The following is an 18,464-nucleotide window of genomic DNA, read 5'->3' on the forward strand; positions in this document are numbered from 1 at the left end:
TATTTACCATTATGAACACTGCCTATATTTTTTACATTAAATATATATTATGTTACTATTGTAATGATAACAAAACCACTGAGATTATTGTTATTTTTTTAATTCTTGTTGCCAAATACTTTATACACAAACAAAAATGACAAAATTCTATACCAAAATTACATATTTTTCTGATTGAATTTAATTATCTTATTAAAACATTAACCCTAGTGAATAACAACAAGAATAACATCTTCATGAATCATTATAATAAGATATTTTCAGAGTGAATATAATTGCACTTAAATTGTTTATTTTTTGTATTATTTTGTTGATATTTTTTGTATGTTTGAGTATTGTTAATACCTGTGTTTGGTTTGCTAGACATGTTTGATGTAGCAATGTAAGTTGATTTTTGTATTATGAAAACATTTGAAAAAAAAATAAAGCTAACACGGAACCCAAACCGGCTGCCCGCGTGCACCATCACCTCATTGGTTATACCAACGTGGGTGACTGAAAGACGAACGAGGTTGGTGGCGGTAATGCACCTAATTTATGAAAGTTGTCAATCGCAATATAAAGTCAAGAGAAGAAAAAGACTAGAAGGAGGAGAGATGATTGGAAACGATTCGGTTGACCATTTTATGTGTGGATTAATTGTTGGAGTAGAGGAACTTATGCATTTCAGGTAAAATAACAACTCAATGTTTATATCCCAGGACAAATTAACTAGCAACAGCAAGCTAGCTAAATAGGACAAATTAGCTAGCAAGTGCAAGCTAGCTAGCTGAATTGCCATAAAGGTTTAATGCTTTTTAATGCTAAATCTCCAAATTAATGTAATTGGTTCAGAGTTTTTTTGATATTTTAACCTGCGTGTCCTGATCACGTTTGGTGCCGGTCACAACTTGCAGACTTGTTTACGTGTTGCTGTGCGGTTTGTGCATTTTATTGCCAACCTTACTTTGCTACCTGACAACTTTACGGTTTTTTCTTTTTAATTACCGTTTAAATTTTTGTTTTTTCCCCTCACTCATCTTTCTCACTCCGGATGCTTTATCTGGACGTGGTTCGTCACGACCTCCAACAGCCGAAGCTAAGTAGTAACATTAACATGATGCCTTCTAATTGCAGTCGCTGTTGCAAGCCCAGCTTCAGACGCAATCGTTAGGCAAGGGTAATTTCAGTGTAGGAAAGGATGAAACAGCGTCTGTGCCACCAGCAAGTACAGATAGTAACGTTAGTATAAATCCCCTCGCATGGTCCCCGCAGCCAGACAACTTTCTCATGGTTTCTGGAGGGAAATGCTGTAGGAATGCTCAACCGGTGTCGCTCATTCAGCCGACAGAAACTTTCAACCGGTTTCCCCATTAAGCAGCGAGTCGGAGTCTGATGCCGAGCCTTCTCTTGTCTCTACTCCTCCCGTTACGGGGTCTGAGACGCCGAAGCTTCCCACCATTAGCTCTGACAAATTGAAAACCCTAGTCATTGGCGACTCCATTAACCGCAGTATTAGACTTAAAATGAATCATCCAGCGATCATACACTGTTTACCAGGGGGCAGGGCTACCGACGTAAAATACTTTTTGTAACTAGGGGGCAGTATTTTCATTTTTGGAAAAATAACGTTCCCAAAGTAAACAGACTATTTTGTCAGGACAAGATGCTAGAATATGCATATAATTGACAGCTTAGGTTAGAAAACACTCTAAAGTTTCCAAAACTGTAAAAATATTGTCTGTGAGTATAACAGAACTGATATTGCAGGCGAAAGTCTGAGAAAAATCCAATCCGGAAGTGACTCATGTTTTGAAAGCTCTGCGTTCCGATGCGTCCCTATTGAGCAGTGAATGGGCTATCAACCAGATTCCTTTTTCTTCATATTCCCCAAGATGTCTACAGCATTTTGACGTAGTTTCACGCATTTATGTTGAAGAATGAGCGTAAGCAACTATATTGCGTGGTCACCTGTGGTCACCAAGTGGTCACCTGATGGCTCTCAGAGTGATTATTGCGTAAAATACAGAGGTAGCCATTTTTCCTCTCGGTCCTACTGAAAAGCCAATAGTCCCAGTGGATATATTATCCAATAGATATTTGAAAAACACCTTGAGCAATGATTATAAACAAAGTTTGCCATGTTTCTGTCGATATTATGGAGCTAATTTTGAATATTTTTCTACATTTTCGTGACCGCAATTTCCGGTCGATTTCTCAGCCAAACGTGAAGAACAAACGTAGCTATTTCGCCTACAAAAATAATATTTTTTGAAAAAAGGAACATTTGCTATGTAACTGGGAGTCTCGTGAGTGAAAACATCCAAAGCTCATCAAAGGTAAACAATTTAATTTGATTGCTTTTCTGATTTTCGTGACCAGGTTGCCTGCTGCTAGCTAGGCAAAATGCTATGCTAGGCTATCGATAAACTTACACAAATGCTTGTCTTGCTTTGTCTGTAAAGCATATTTTCTAAATCTGAGATGACAGGGTGATTAACAAAAGTCTAAGCTGTGTTTCAATATATTTCACTTCTGATTTCATGAATCCGAATATTTTCTAGTAATATTTATGTCAGTTGCATTATGCTAATTAGTGTCAGATGATGATTACGCTCCCGGATCCGGGATGGGTAGTTACAACAGGATTTATTAAGGCTAATCTGAAGATGGTGCTGGCTAAAGCTAAAACTGCCGAGTGTAGAGAGTATAGAGATATTGTTATCCACGTCGGCACCAACGATGTTAGGATGAAACAGTCAGAGTTCACCAAGCACAACATAGCTTCAGCGTGTAAATCAGCTAGAAAGATGTGTCGGCATCGAGTAATTGTCTCTGGGTCCCCTCCCAGTTAGGGGGAGTGATGAGCTCTACAGCAGAGTCTCACAACTCAATCGCTGGTTGAAAACTGTTTTCTGCCCCTCCCAAAAGATAGAATTTGTAGATAATTGGCCCTCTTTCTGGGACTCACCCACAAACAGGACCAAGCCTGGCCTGCTGAGGACTGACGGACTCCATCCTAGCTGGAGGAGTGCTCTCATCTTATCTACCAACATAGACAGGGCTCTAACTCCTCTAGCTCCACAATGAAATAGGGTGCAGGCCAGGCAGCAGGCTGTTAGCCAGCCTGCCAGCTTAGTGGAGTCTGCCACTAGCACAGTCAGTGTAGTCAGCTCAGCTATCCCCATTGAGACTGTCTGTGCCTCGACCTGGGTTGGGCAAAATCAAATATGGAGGTGTTCGCCTCAGCAATCTCACTAGGATAAAGACCTCCTCCATTCCTGTCGTTATTGAAAGAGATCGTGATACCTCACATCTCAAAATAGGGCTACTTAATGTTAGATCCCTTACTTCAAAGGCAATTATAGTCAATGAACTAATCACTGATCATAATCTTGATGTGATTGGCCTGACTGAAACATGGCTTAAGCCTGATGAATTTACTGTGTTAAATGAGGCCTCACCTCCTGGTTACACTAGTGACCATATCCCCCGTGCATCCAGCAAAGGCGGAGGTGTTGCTAACATTTACGATAGCAAATTTCAATTTACCAACAACAAAAAAATGACGTTTTCGTCTTTTGAACTTCTAGTCATGAAATCTATGCAGCCTACTCAATCACTTTTTATAGCTACTGTTTACAGGCCTCCTGGGCCATATACAGCGTTCCTCATTGAGCTCCCTGAATTCCTATCGGACCTTGTAGTCATAGCAGATAATATTCTACTTTTTGGTGACTTTAATATTCACATGGAAAAGTCCACAGACCCACTTCAAAAGGCTTTCGGAGCCATCATCGACTCAGTGGGTTTTGTCCCATGGAAGAGATGTTGTGGATCTTAATGTTTTTCCCCATAATCCTGCACTATCGGACCACCATTTTATTACGTTTGCAATTGCAACAAAAAATCTGCTCAGACCCCAACCAAGGAGCATCGTGCTATAAATTCACAGACAACACAAAGATTCCTTGATGCCCTTACAGACTCCCTCTGCCTACCCAAGGACGTCAGAGGACAAAAATCAGTTAACCGAGGAACTCAATTTAACCTTGCGCAATACCCTAGATGCAGTTGCACCCCTAAAAACTAAAAACATTTCTCATAAGAAACTAGCTCCCTGGTATACAGAAAATACCCGAGCTCTGAAGCAAGCTTCCAGAAAATTGGAACGGAAATGGCGCCACACCAAATTGGATGTCTTCCGACTAGCTTGGAAAGACAGTACTGTGCAGTATCGAAGAGCCCTTACTGCTGCTCGATCATCCTATTTTTCCAACTTAATTGAGGAAAATAAGAACAATCCAAAATGTATTTTTGATACTGTCACTAAGCTAACTAAAAAGCAGCTTTCCCCAAGTGAGGATTTCCCAAGCCAAATCTTGACCCAGAAAATATAAAAAACTATCGGCCTATATCGAATCTTCCATTCCTCTCAACAGTTTTAGAAAAGGCTGTTGCGCAGCAACTCACTGCCTTCCTGAAGACAAACAATGCATACGAAATGCTTCAGTCTGGTTTTAGACCCCATCATAGCACTGAGACTGCACTTGTGAAGGTGGTAGATTAATTTTTAATGGCATCAGACCGAGGCTCTGCATCTGTCCTCAGTGCTGCTTTTGATACCATCGATCACCACATTCTTTTGGAGAGATTGGAAACCCAAATTGGCCTACAGGTACAAGTTCTGGCCTGGTTTAGATCTTATCTGTCGGAAAGATATCAGTTTGTCTCTGTGAATGGTTTGTCCTCTGACAAATCAACTGTAAATGTCGGTGTTCCTCAAGGTTCCGTTTTAGGACCACTATTGTTTTCACTATATATTTTACCTCTTGGGGATGTCATTCGAAAACATAACTTTCAATACTATGCGGATGACACACAGCTGTACATTTCAATGAAACATGGTAAAGCCCCAAAATTGCCCTCGCTAGAAGCCTGTGTTTCAGGCAGAAGGAAGTGGATGGCTGCAAACGTTCTACTTTTAAACTCGGACAAAACAGAGATGCTTGTTCTAGGTCCCAAGAAACAAAGAGATCTTCTGTTGAATCTGACAATTAATCTTAATGGTTGTACAGTCGTCTCAAATAAAACTGTGAAGGACCTCGGCATTACTCTGGACCCTGATCTCTCTTTTGACGAACATATCAAGACTTATTTCCATCTACGTAACATTGCAAAAATCAGAAACTTTCTGTCCAAAAATGATGCAGAAAAATGTATCCATGCTTTTGTTACTTCTAGGTTAGACTACTGCAATGTTCTACTTTCCGGCTACCCGGATAAAGCACTAAATAAACGTCAGTTAGTGCTAAATACAGCTGCTAGAATCAAAAAAATTGATCATATTACTCCAGTGCTAGCCTCCCGACACTGGCTTCCTGTCAAGGCAAGGGCTGATTTCAATGTTTTACTGTTAACCTACAAAGCATTACATGGGCTTGCTCCTACCTATCTCTCTGATTTGGTCCTGCCGTACATTCCTACACGTATGCTACGGTCACAAGACGCAGGCCTCCTAATTGTCCCTAGTATTTCTAAGCAAACAGCTGGAGGCAGGGCTTTCTCCTATACAGCTCAATTTTTATGGAATGGTCTGCCTACCCATGTGAGAGACGCAAACTAGGTCTCAAACTTTAAGTCTTTACTGAAGACTCATCTCTTCAGTGGGTCATATGATTGAGTGTAGTCTGGCCAAAGAGTGTGAAGGTGAATGGAAAGGCTCTGGAGCAACGAACCGCCCTTGCTGTCTCTGTCTGGCCGGTTCCCCTCTTTCCACTGGGATTCTCTGCCTCTAACTCTATTACAGGGGCTGAGTCACTGGCTTACTGGTGCTCTTTCATGCCGTCCCTAGGAGCGGTGCATCACTTGAGTGGGTTGAGTCACTGATGTGATCTTACTGTCTGGGTCGGCGCCCCCCCTTGGGTTGTGCCGTGGCAGAGATCTTTGTGGGCTCTACTCTGCCTTGTCTCAGGATGGTAAGTTGGTGGTTGAAGATATCCCTCTAGTGGTGTGGGGGCTCCCTCTAGTGGGTATGGTTATATCCTTCCTGTTTGGCCCTGTCCGGGGGTATCATCGGATGGGGCCACAGTGTCTCCTGACCCCTCCTGTCTCTGCCTCCAGTATTTATGCTGCAGTAGTTTATGTGTCAGGGTCAGGGTCAGTTTGTTATATCTGGAGTACTTCTCCTGCTCTCTAATTCTCTCTTTCTCTCTTTCTTTCTCTCGGAGGACATGAGCCCTAGGACCATGCCTCAGGTCTACCTGGCATGATGACTCCTTGCTGTCCCCAGTCCACCTGGCCGTGCTGCTGCTCCAGTTTCAACTGTTCTGTCTGCGGCTATGGAATCCTGACCTGTTCACCGGACGTGCTACCTGTCCCAGACCTATTATTTGACCATGCTGGTCATTTATGAACATTTGAACATCTTGGCCATGTTCTGTTATAATCTCCACCCGGCACAGCCAGAAGAGGACTGGCCACCCCTCATAGCCTGGTTCCTCTCTAGGTTTCTTCCTAGGTTTTGGTATTTCTAGGGAGTTTTTCCGAGCCAACGTGCTTCAACACCTGCATTGCTTGCTGTTTGGGGTTTTTGGCTGGGTTTCTGTACAGCACTTTGAGATATCAGCTGATGTACGAAGGGCTATGTAAATAAATTTGAATTGATTTGATTTGTGGGGACAAAACAAATTTATGCACGATGGCGCACGCGCGCAGCCGGTTTGTATTCCGTGTAAGTGCAAACTACTGGGGCAAATTCAGAGAAGTGTGCAAGTATTTGTGTGCAAGTATTCCATTTGCTGCGGAAATCTCACAAAATCATATAATGCATGGAAAACCTAGAGAATATCAGTAGCTACTGTATGTGTTGTATTTGGGGAAACTAATACCCCTAAATGTCTTACAGCCTTATTATGGGGTCGGATTTGAGAGTGTTGTCAGCAAAACAAAATCAATGTTGATTTTAGAAAGCATATGTCGATCCTGATGGAGCAGCTGTAGAGTTTCAAATTCCTGTGCGTAAGAACTGGCAAGCAGAGCCTACATTCTGAGGCATCTAAGGAAATGTGCCATATACTGTAGACTGTCAGACCCTAATAATCACTAACCAGGCCTACTACCAGCGTATAATAATATATTGTATTAGGTAATAAATTAAGGTAATAATTAATGTTCCCACCTTTGTTCGTCCCAGCCAGTTTGTTCATGAGGTATGACTTGCCGGTGCGGTACAGGCCGACCACTGCCACCACTACCACATGCTGCTCAATCTGGCTCAGGGTTTCCAGTGCGCTGCGGACCACACACAGTTTCCCGTCACTGTCGTTCTCAATTAGACACACTGGCCCCTCCATGGACACTGTTTGGCCTGCCATTACTTTGTCCTATAGAAACACACTGGCAAAGACACAAACAAATAACAATATAAACACAACAAATAAACGCTCTTTATTTTGTTTGGGGATCAGACAAATACAACATTCTCCCAGTGCAGTAATACAGGATGTGTGATTTATTATGCTGGTATGCCTTATCATACTGGTACAGTGCCTTCTGAAAGTATTCACACCCCTTGACTTTTTCCACATTTTGTTTTCCAATGCCTTGCAAAGAAGGAAACATATTGATAGATTAGTTTTTAAAAAAGCAGATATTGAATATCCCTTTGAGAATGGTGAAGTTATTCATTACATTTTGGCCTGTACGGAATAAAAAATATTCCAAAACATGCATACTCTTTGCAACAAGGCACTAAAGTAATACTACAGGAAATGTGGCAAAGCAAATAACTTTTTGTCCTGAATACAAAGTTTTATGTTGGGGCAAATCCAATACAACACATTACTGAGTACCACTCTCCATTATTTTAAGCATTGTGGAGGTTGCATCATGTTATGGGTATGCTTGTAATGGTTAAGGACTGGGGAGTTTTTCAGGATAAAAAATACATGGAAAGGAGCTAAGCACAGGCAAAATCCTAGAGGAAAACCTGGTTCTGTGTGCCTTGCACCAGACACTGGGAGATGAATTCACCTTTCAGCAGGATAATAACCTAAAAAAACAAGGCCAAATCTACACTGGAGTTGCTTACCAAGAAGATTGTCAATGTTCCTGAGTGGCCAAGTTACAGGTCTGACTTAAATCTGCATGAAAATCTATGGCAAGACCTGAAAATGGTGGTCTTTTTTTAAAGATTATTTATTTAATCTTTATTTAACTAGGCAAGTCAGTTAAGAAAAGCTCTTAGAAACCTACCCAGAAGAACTCACAGCTGTAATGACTGCCAAATGTGATTCTAACATATATTGATTGACTCGGGTTGAATACTTCTCTTATAAAGATACTATATTAGCATTTTGCTTTAAAAACATTTTTTTCTCATATTGACATTACAGAGTATTTTGTGTAGATCGTTGACCAAAAACTACAATTAAATGCAATTTTAATCCCACTTTGTAACACAACAAAATGTGGAAAAAGTCAAGGTGTGTGAATACTTTCTGAAGGCCCCAATTCTGAGTTGAAGTATTTGGAACTTGCAATATTATAATATGCCTCCCCATTTATTTGAAATATGATGGTTATTTTTGATAACTCTGGACAAATTTATGCTCACACTAAATGTCCTCCTGAAGTTAGACCCGGAGCAGAGATGAAGAAATTACAATGTTGCAATAATAAATAAAATCTCTGCAAAGTACATATTGTCACTGATGCATTGTACATGTACATCTATGTACATCTAGGATCTAATATTTTTCAAATAAATAACTACAAATAAATGAAGTGAAGAAGATCTTACCTGTAGACCAGAGCTTAGCTTCAGCTGTGCAGTATGCTTGTTGTTCAGAGTTCTAATGATCTGTTGGCTACAATACAAAGCTTGAAATATTGAAACTGAAACTCTCACGTTTCCAAGAAAGCACATGGGGTGGTTTCCTGGCCCACAGTAATGGACTGACATCTGTTCAGGAAACCCCCCCCCCCCCCCCTTAAAATATGTTCCAGAAGAAGATGCATCTTGTTATTGCATTGTGGTTGCTACAGTTTCTCTTTCAGTTTTACAATATAAAGTCCAACCAGGTAGCAGAGCACATCATAAAATATCAGATGTTTTCATTTAAGCACTGATTTGCAGTGTTTATCTCTACCTGTGGAACAAACCTTAACTTATACTGTGCAAGTAGCTTTCTGTTCATGTGAAGGAGAAGCCTTTACTGTAATTTGGTTGAATTAATTGTATTTTGTGTTTGTGAAAAAGAATCCAGGTACTGTACTGAACAACATTGTGATTATGGTGGCCCAGAGGGTGATTGTGTACGGTGTGCTGCACAAGTTTTGCGATTTCAAATGGTCCCACTTATATTGATCAGGCCACCCCACATAAAAAGTACTACAGTTTACTACAGAATATTACAGTACTTACTATAGAATTCTTTAGTGAACTGTAGTATACTGTAGAAAACAATACTATACACTTTAGTATCCCTTGATCATGTGTAGTACTTACTATAGAATTGCGGAGTATACTGTAGAATACTATACCACACACTGTAGTATCCTTCGATCATGTGTAGTACTTACTGTATAATTCTGTAGTAAAATGTAGCATACGATACTACACACTGTAGTATCCTTTAAACATGTGTACTACTTACTATAGAATTTTGCAGTATACTGTAGTAAATTGTAGTATACTGTAGAATATTATACTACACAATGTATAATCCCTTGATCATGTGTAGTTGTAAGGGCGTTCGTCTGTAGGAGGAAGAGAAGCGGACCAAAGCGCAGCGTGGTGGTTATTCATGTTTTAATAACTCAATACACATGAACAAACTAACAAAACCAAGAAATGTGCAAACGCAAAACAGTCCTATCCTGTGACAAACAAACACAGTGACAGGAACAATCACCCACAAACACACAGTGAAACCCAGGCTACCTAAATATGGTTCCCAATCAGAGACAATGACGAACACCTGCCTCTGATTGAGAACCATATCAGGCCGAACATAGAACTAGACCAAAACATAGAAAAACAAACATAGACTGCCCACCCAACTCACGCCCTGACCATACTAAATAAATACAAAAACAAAGGAAATAGAGGTCAGAACGTGACAGTACCCCCCCCCAAAGGTGCGGACTCCGGCCGCAAAACCTTGACCTATAGGGGAGGGTCTGGGTGGGCGTCTGTCCGCGGTGGCGGCTCTGGCGCGGGACGCGGACCCCACTTCACCATTGTCTTAGTCCGCCTTATTGTCCGCCTCCCTGGCTTACTCACCATGACCACCCCTCTCAATGACCCCACTGGACAGAGGGGCTGCTCGGGACAGAGGGGCAGCTCGGGACAGAGGTGAAGCAGCTGCTCGGGACAGAGGGACAACTGCTCGGGACAAAGGGGCGATAGCAGCTCGGGACAGAGGGGCGATAGCAGCTCGGGACAGAGGGGCGATAGCAGCTCGGGACAGAGGGGCGATGGCTGCTCTGGACAGAGGGACAGCTGCTCGGGACAGAGGGGCGGCAGCAGCTTGGGACAGAGGGGCGACAGCTGCTCTGGACAGAGGGGCAGCTGCTCGGGCGGCCCCTGGCTGACTGACGGCACTGGCGGCCCCTGGCTTACTGGCGGCACTGGCGGCCCCTGGCTTACTGGCGGCCCCTGGCTGACTGGCGGCCCCTGGCTGACTGGCGGCACTGGCGGCCCCTGGCTGACTGGCGGCACTGGCGGCCCCTGGCTGACTGGCGGCACTGGCGGCCCCTGGCTGACTGGCGGCACTGGCGGCCCCTGGCTGACTGGCGGCACTGGCGGCCCCTGGCTGACTGGCGGCACTGGCGGCCCCTGGCTGACGGGCGGCACTGGCGGCCCCTGGCTGACGGGCGGCACTGGCGGCCCCTGGCAGACGGGCGGCACTGGCGGCCCCTGGCAGACGGGCGGCACTGGCGGCTCCTGGCAGACGGGCGGCACTGGCGGCGCTGGGCAGACGGGCGGCACTGGCGGCGCTGGGCAGACGGGCGGCACTGGCGGCGCTGGGCAGACGGGCGGCTCAGCTGGTGCTGGGCAGACGGGAAGCTCAGCTGGCGCTGGACAGACGGGAAGCTCAGCTGGCGCTGGGCAGACGGGAAGCTCAGCTGGCGCTGGGCAGACGGGAAGCTCAGCTGGCGCTGGGCAGACGGGAAGCTCCGGCAACGCTGGAGAAACGGAAGGCCCTGGTAGCGCCGGAGAGGCGGGAGACTCCGGCAGCGGCGCCGGACAGGCGGGAGGCTCCGGCAAAGGCGCCGGACAGGCGGGAGGCTCCGGCAGAGGCGCCGGACAGGCGGGAGGCTCCGGCAGAGGCGCCGGACAGGCGGGAGGCTCCGGCAGAGGCGCCGGACAGGCGGGAGGCTCCGGCAGAGGCGCCGGACAGGCGGGAGGCTCCGGCAGAGGCGCCGGACAGGCGGGAGGCTCCGGCAGAGGCGCCGGACAGGCGGGAGGCTCCGGCAGAGGCGCCGGGCAGGCGGGAGGCTCCGGCAGAGGCGCCGGACAGGCGGGAGGCTCCGGCAGAGGCGCCGGACAGGCGGGAGGCTCCGGCAGAGGCGCCGGACAGGCGGGAGGCTCCGGCAGAGGCGCCGGACAGGCGGGAGGCTCCGGCAGAGGCGCCGGACAGGCGGGAGGCTCCGGCAGCGGCGCCGGACAGGCGAGAGGCTCCGGCAGAGGCGCCGGACAGGTGGGAGGCTCCGGCAGCGCTGGAGAGGAGGAAGGCTCTGGTAGCGCCGGAGAGGCGGGAGACTCCGGCAGCGCTGGAGAGGAGGAAGGCTCTGGACGGATGGGCCGGAGAGACAGCCTGGTACGGGGGGCTGCCACCGGAGGGCTGGTGCGTGGAGGTGGTGACGGATAGACCGGACCGTGAAGGCGTACTGGAGATCTTGAGAGCAGGGCTGGCACCAACCGCCCTGGCTGGATCCTCACCCTAGCCCGGCAGATGTGGGGAGCTGGGATGTAGCGCACCGGGCTAAGCACGCGTACTGGGGACACCGTGCGCACAACTGCATAACACGGTGCCTGACCAGCACCACGCCCGCCACAGTTAGCACTGCTATGAGCACTGTAGTGCTGAGATGGCACAGGACGTGCAAGGCTAGGGAGATGCACAGGAGGCCTGGTGCGTGAGGCTGGCACAGTCTTCACCAGACCCCTCGCACGCACCTCAGGATGAGTATGGAGAGCTGACCCCGGTGCCATTAAATCCCTGACACGCTCCGTCGGGCGAATGTCGTGCCTCATGCACCAAACCAGCAAGTCCCTCATATCACTCTCCTCCAATCTCCCCATTAACTCCTTCACAGTCTCTGCTTCGCTCACCTCCAACACCAGCTCTGGTTCTGAGCTCCTCCTTGGCTCCTCACGATAAACGGGGGGAGTTGGCTCAGGTCTGACTCCTGACTCTGCCACACTCCCCCTGTGCCCCCCCCCAAGAAATTTTTGGGGGTGACTCTCGGGCTTCCATCCGCTCTGCCGTGCTAGTTCCTCATAATGCCGCCTCTCTGCTTTTGCTGCCTCCAGCTCGGCCTTGGGGCGGCAATATTCTCCTGGCTCTGCCCAGGGTCCTTTCCCGTCCAGTTCTTCCTCCCATGTCCATTTCTCCAGGTGGTGCAGCCTCTCCCACTGTAGCTGCTGCTGCTCCTGCTGCTGCTGCCTTTGCTGCTGCTGCTGTTGCTCCTGCTGCACCAGTCGCTTCTCCTGCTGCTGCTGTTGCTGCTGCCTCTGTTTACCACGCCGCTTGGTCCTTGGTAGGTGGGTGATTCTGTAAGGGCGTTCGTCTGTAGGAGGAAGAGAAGCGGACCAAAGCGCAGCGTGGTGGTTATTCATGTTTTAATAACTCAATACACATGAACAAACTAACAAAACCAAGAAATGTGCAAACGCAAAACAGTCCTATCCTGTGACAAACAAACACAGTGACAGGAACAATCACCCACAAACACACAGTGAAACCCAGGCTACCTAAATATGGTTCCCAATCAGAGACAATGACGAACACCTGCCTCTGATTGAGAACCATATCAGGCCGAACATAGAACTAGACCAAAACATAGAAAAACAAACATAGACTGCCCACCCAACTCACGCCCTGACCATACTAAATAAATACAAAAACAAAGGAAATAGAGGTCAGAACGTGACAGTAGTACTTACAATATAATTTTGCAATATACTGTAGAATACTACACCCTGTAGTATCCCTCTATCATGTGTAGTACTCACTGTAGAAAACTGTAGCATACAATAATACACACTGTAGTATTCCTCAATCATGTGTATTACCTACTAGTGATTGAAGTTATTGAACATCCACTCGTCCCCCGCAATATAATTCTACTACGTTGCACTCTGGCTCTGCCTGCAACAAAATTGCAGACTCAATCTGGCAAAGTTAGATTTGTTTTGGTTTGTTGCATTGAAAAAGGCTGATATAATGTTGATTCGATAACAGAAAAAACGTACACTACCAGTCAAAAGTTTTAGAACACCTACTCATTCAATGGTTTTTCTTTATTTTTTACTATTTTCTACATCAAAACTATGAAATAACACACATGGAATCATGTAGTAACCAAAAAATTTGAAGTTACCTATACATTTCAATCGCGATATAACGTGGATCTTCCGGGCTACAGATTGAATCTAGCCCATGGTCTGCGAATTCTGTTGGAATAAACTGAAACTGAAAATATAATTTACTAGTTATTATATATCTCAATGGACTAGATTCCATTGTCATTGTAGCATATAATGGACGGATAAAGCAGGCTACTATTTTATTCTGCTATGATATTCAACACTGTTACAGACAGGCCAACCAACGTCAGACAGTAAAAACAAGGACATATAAGTAGCCTACACTATAAAGATACAGGATATACAAATAAAGTGTATCATTTTGATTACACTTCATGGTACATCTAGTGGTCTGTAAAGTGCTAGTACATGAGGGAAAGAGAGTGCAGAGATATATGGGGCATGGGTTATGAAAAGTTCCGGGTTTGCACTGCTATGTTTTTTAGGTGTCTTGTCCTGATTGTTAGTGCTCTGTAAACACCTTCAGGAGAATACAAGTGCCCTTCATCTGAAGGGAGCTTGTTAAGAATGTGTGAGGATATGCATTTGACAGGATCAGACAAGATGAAAGTGATTAAAATGGAAATTTCATGAGAGTGGCTTGTACCACTGTGTCACATGTTCCATTAAACACATGAGCCATCCAATCCAGGTCATGTTCAGTAGTCTGGTAAAGTAGCACCACCCATAAAGTCACCTAAAAAATAAAATAAATTGGTTAAATCCAAACATATCCACAAAATAAAGTGAGAGTAGTGACTGTTTGCTGAAGGCGGCCTTGGTTCAATAGTGTTTATTACACCCCTGCACTAACTGCATCATCTGGGGAAAGGTTGTGATGAATGAATAGGGTCCAGCAGAGCAGTATCAGGCCATGGCCCTATTGTTGATTAATGGGCACCATAAAGAGGCATTTGAATGAAGTAGGCCTCTAGTCTTAGCCAGAGAGTGGTGAGAGAGAGAATAGGAAGAAGAGAGATGGGGTAGGTAAAAAGCAAAGGGAATAGAAAGGAGGGACAGACAGACAGATTTAATGTATGTGCTCTCTGACACCTGGAGTTGCATGGGAAACGGTCCAGGAACAAAGGACAATGCCAAAGGACCAGTCAGCTCATCCCCCTCTGATGGGCTAAAATGTATCTCTGCTATAGTATCCAGAGGACTATAGAATGAGTGATAGAATAGTACTATATTATCCATGTCTGGTATCTATCTGAAACTAGTTCACTGAGGATAACTCTGATGCTATCTAAATGGATGTCTGACCTGCCACTCTGACATTGCTCGTACATGTATTTATATATTCTTAATACCATTCCTCTACTTAGCTTTGTGTGTATTGGGTATATGTTGTGAAATTGGTAGATATTACTTGTTAGATATTACTGAAATGTCGGAGCTAGAAACACAAGCATTTTGCTACACCCGCAATAACATCTGCTAAACACGTGTATGTGACCAATACAATTTGATTTGATCTCTGTGGTTACTTGTGTCTGTCTGTACAGGGTGAAGTCTGAATTACTATATGCAAAAAGGTTTTATGGTCCTCTCAGGAATTGTCTCATTTACTTCGGTCTCATTCCCCACACAAGCATTTCAATCACAGGAGGTTGGTGGCACCTTAATTGGGGAGAATGGGCTCGTAGTGATGACTGGAGCGGAATTGGTGGAATGGTATCAAATACATCAAACACATAGTTTCCATGTGTTTGATGCCATTCCATTTCCTCCGTTCCAGCCATTATTATGAGCCGTCTTCCCCTCAGCAGCCTCCACTGATTTCAATGCTGCGACATCCCGTCGAGATTGGGTCTGGGAGTGTTAAGGTTACTGTAAACTTGGTATTGTTTGATTGGTCAATGGTGGTTGGTTTTGGGTTGAAAAGTTATACCTTCATTTGTTATAAAAGGAATGAAATGCCTTTGTTCTCTCTCTTATCCTGTATCCAGTCCATGGAGGAAGGTTGTATGATCAATTATAATTTCGTAGGCTTCTGGCCTAGTAGGCATCTCTTTGTTCATGCTTTGTCCTGTAAATTAAATCTATATACCTGAAATAATGCCTTGTAATGCTTGTTAATGCTTGTAACTGAAGCTTTATGCATTGTATGTGTATCCATTCATTGTACAATGTTAATTAAATATCGGCCTTTGATATAGACCATTCCCAGAGAAATTCTTGCTAGTCTATGTCAACTCATTGTCTAATGCTTGCGTGTATATTTTAATTATCTTTATGGAGTCAGATAAACATTTTAATAGGCTAACTGCTTAGTCTTATTACGAGTCACATGAGAGGTATATATAATATCATATATACTGTATATACACATGTCAAATATTACTGCCCACTACACAGACTCTAAACTCATTATGAGTTTAAATCTTATGTATTTCCTTGGTAAAAAAGTTTTAATAAAAAGTTGGGTCACTATCTGTATTTAGGCATTCTGTCCCACTGAATCTTAGGTCATTTGATTAGTCAAGAGCACACTCTGTTTTGATTATGGAACCATTTGGCATTCAGCTTAATAACCTCTTGCATCATTGGCCTTTTTAGTACTCTTATGCTAAAACGCACAGATTCATGCCCACCAGCCCATGGTTCAATGAGACTAAAGCTGCATCTCCTCTTTTGTGGACTCTGAAACAGATATCTCTTATTTACCTGGATGAGTTGCTAGGTGATAGGTCCCTGAAACATGACAGTGTTTGACAAAGTTTGATCCATTTTGTTAACTTGTGACCTGATTGGAAGGGGGGGGGGGGGGGGGGGGGGTGGAGGGGTTAGGGGCAGATTGAAAGGGATTATTTTCCATTTCATAACCCATGAATGGGACTCAAACAATATATGGATAACATCAGTTGGACAGGTAAATATTTGCGTTTCATCTCAATCATTCACAGAATAGGAGTAAATATTACAGTGCATATTATTACGACTATTTACAACGTTTGTGTTCCATCAGATGAGCAGGTGCTTTTTGTAAGCCTATGCTACTTACCATCACATTGTTCCTGAAGGTCTTTGTTTAGACAATGACTAGTTGTCATGTAAAAAAGCAAATGAATAGAAAGACATATAAATGGTAATAAATGATGTCATCTGATGCACCACTACACTTTTTAAAGTCACAATGTTTCACAGCTAAGATTTAATTTAACAGACACAGCTAATGGATAAGACTTACTTGGCCCAGATAGTCTCCTCCCTACGTTGATATGAAAAATACTTAATTGAATTACCCTGAGCTTGGGAAAAATAGAGTTACAGTCATATTAGGGTGAATAGTGGCTGGAGCGTCAATAGATAATGTTATGAAATGAATATATGACTATAAGTAGAGATCAAGTAAAATACATTCATAATGAGACGTGGGGCTCTATTCAATCCGCATCACTGAAGTTCAGCTTTACGGTGTGATTGAAATTTAAAGGTGCAATACGTAGAAATCACTACACTATTTCCTAAATTCAAATAGTTTGAATAATTTCAGTTTATGTGACAAAACAAGTAGTAATTGTGTAGAGAATCATTGTACCATCTTGTACTCCTGTGAAATATATTTTTCATAAGCAAAAATGTAGAATTTTCAGCTGTTTGAAGCTTGTGTTTCTCAGATAGCACAGCATCTAGAATGACGTAGCGAAGTCAGCACTTTCCTAATGTGGAGGATGACCTCCCTGCAAAAACAACAGCCCAGTCTAACCAAGTTTCACCGAGTTATCAACAAAAATAGGTTTTGAGCGATGTAAGTAAAGTAACGGACCCAGAAGTGTTTTTCGGTTGTAAAGTTGTGTTGAGTTGTTTAAGGTTCCAAATTAATGTTTTTTTTTTTTAACCCATCTATTGACTAAATGAGAGCATAGGTTTCATGTATCATGCTAGCTAATCTTGGGTGTTAGCCTGGGAGAAGTTACAGGAGAGACGGGTGGGACCAAAGTAACAAAATGTAAACTGATGACCTGGAATACAATTTTAAAACATTTAAGCACAGGCCATTGTCTCCTCTAGTTCATATTGCTTTTATAATGTTAGCAAAATATCAACAAGTGACTGAATGTTAGAAAATGATATGACATCATAAGAATTATCCCTTAATCAATTGAGCTTTAAATCGACAGGTTAGTGGTACAAAAATATATATATCTTTATGATTCTGGTGGTCAATTACCTTAGGTCAAGCCATGGAAATGTGATAAGCATGCTGAGTTTGCCGTTTGTAAAGAGAATAAAGATGTTTATTCTATCAAGACACGAGGAGCGTGCATTACAAGGACAGCTGAAGCACACTGATTGGTACGAACAGTCATTGAAAATGGGGGAAACCATCTTCTACTACATTCTCATTAAACTGAGATGGGAAGATGATGGTTAAATCTGCAATTAGTACCTTTTTGGGCGACCAGGCCAAATTCATATAGAAATTTGTGTTATAGATCTGTCATTCTCATTGAACGCAAGTCTAGTGGTAGATGTATTCTACGTGCACTATTTCTGTTTCCTGTTTCATTTTTATGTCTTTTACTTTCGTTTTGTACACCAGCTGAAAATAAAACATTTTTGGTTTGTTTTGTCGCATAAACTGAAATTAGGCAAACTATTTGATTTTTAGCAACAGGAAATGGAGGAGTGATTTCTGCATAGTGCATCTTTAATACAGCTATTATGTGATCCAATTTAGTCAGATTAATATTTTAAGGCAAAATATTGTGGTTGTGCAACATTGCAATGTTGACGCATGGTTCATTTTCATAAATTGTTAACCATTAATTAACCAGCATTCATTTTTCAAATCGACACAAACATGAAATTATGGCTGATAGTACATTTGTTGAAAGTAATGAGCATTACAAACCAGAAACGTGGAGATAAGATATTG

General features: G+C 43.7%; 1 protein-coding gene across 2 annotated transcripts in view; it reads right to left on the bottom strand.

The window, feature by feature from the left end:
- LOC110529748 (guanylate-binding protein 3) overlaps positions 1-9,036 on the bottom strand; it is a 30,056-nt gene extending 21,020 nt beyond the window's left edge. For both annotated transcript variants that reach the window (XR_016497717.1, XM_021612228.3), the window contains exons 1-2: positions 8,783-9,036; positions 7,160-7,377 (exon numbers count right to left, since the gene is read on the bottom strand). Coding sequence is in view for 1 of the 2 variants with exons in the window: in XM_021612228.3 (XP_021467903.2) it covers positions 7,160-7,355 (196 nt within the window). In the remaining variant the exon portion in view is untranslated. The remainder of the gene's footprint in view (positions 1-7,159; positions 7,378-8,782) is intronic.
- Between the last annotated feature and the right edge of the window lie 9,428 nt (positions 9,037-18,464).

This window comes from Oncorhynchus mykiss, chromosome 8 (genome assembly GCF_057628025.1).
Source record: "Oncorhynchus mykiss isolate SJ-2025 chromosome 8, ASM5762802v1, whole genome shotgun sequence".
In the NCBI taxonomy this organism is placed as follows: Eukaryota; Metazoa; Chordata; class Actinopteri; order Salmoniformes; family Salmonidae; genus Oncorhynchus; species Oncorhynchus mykiss.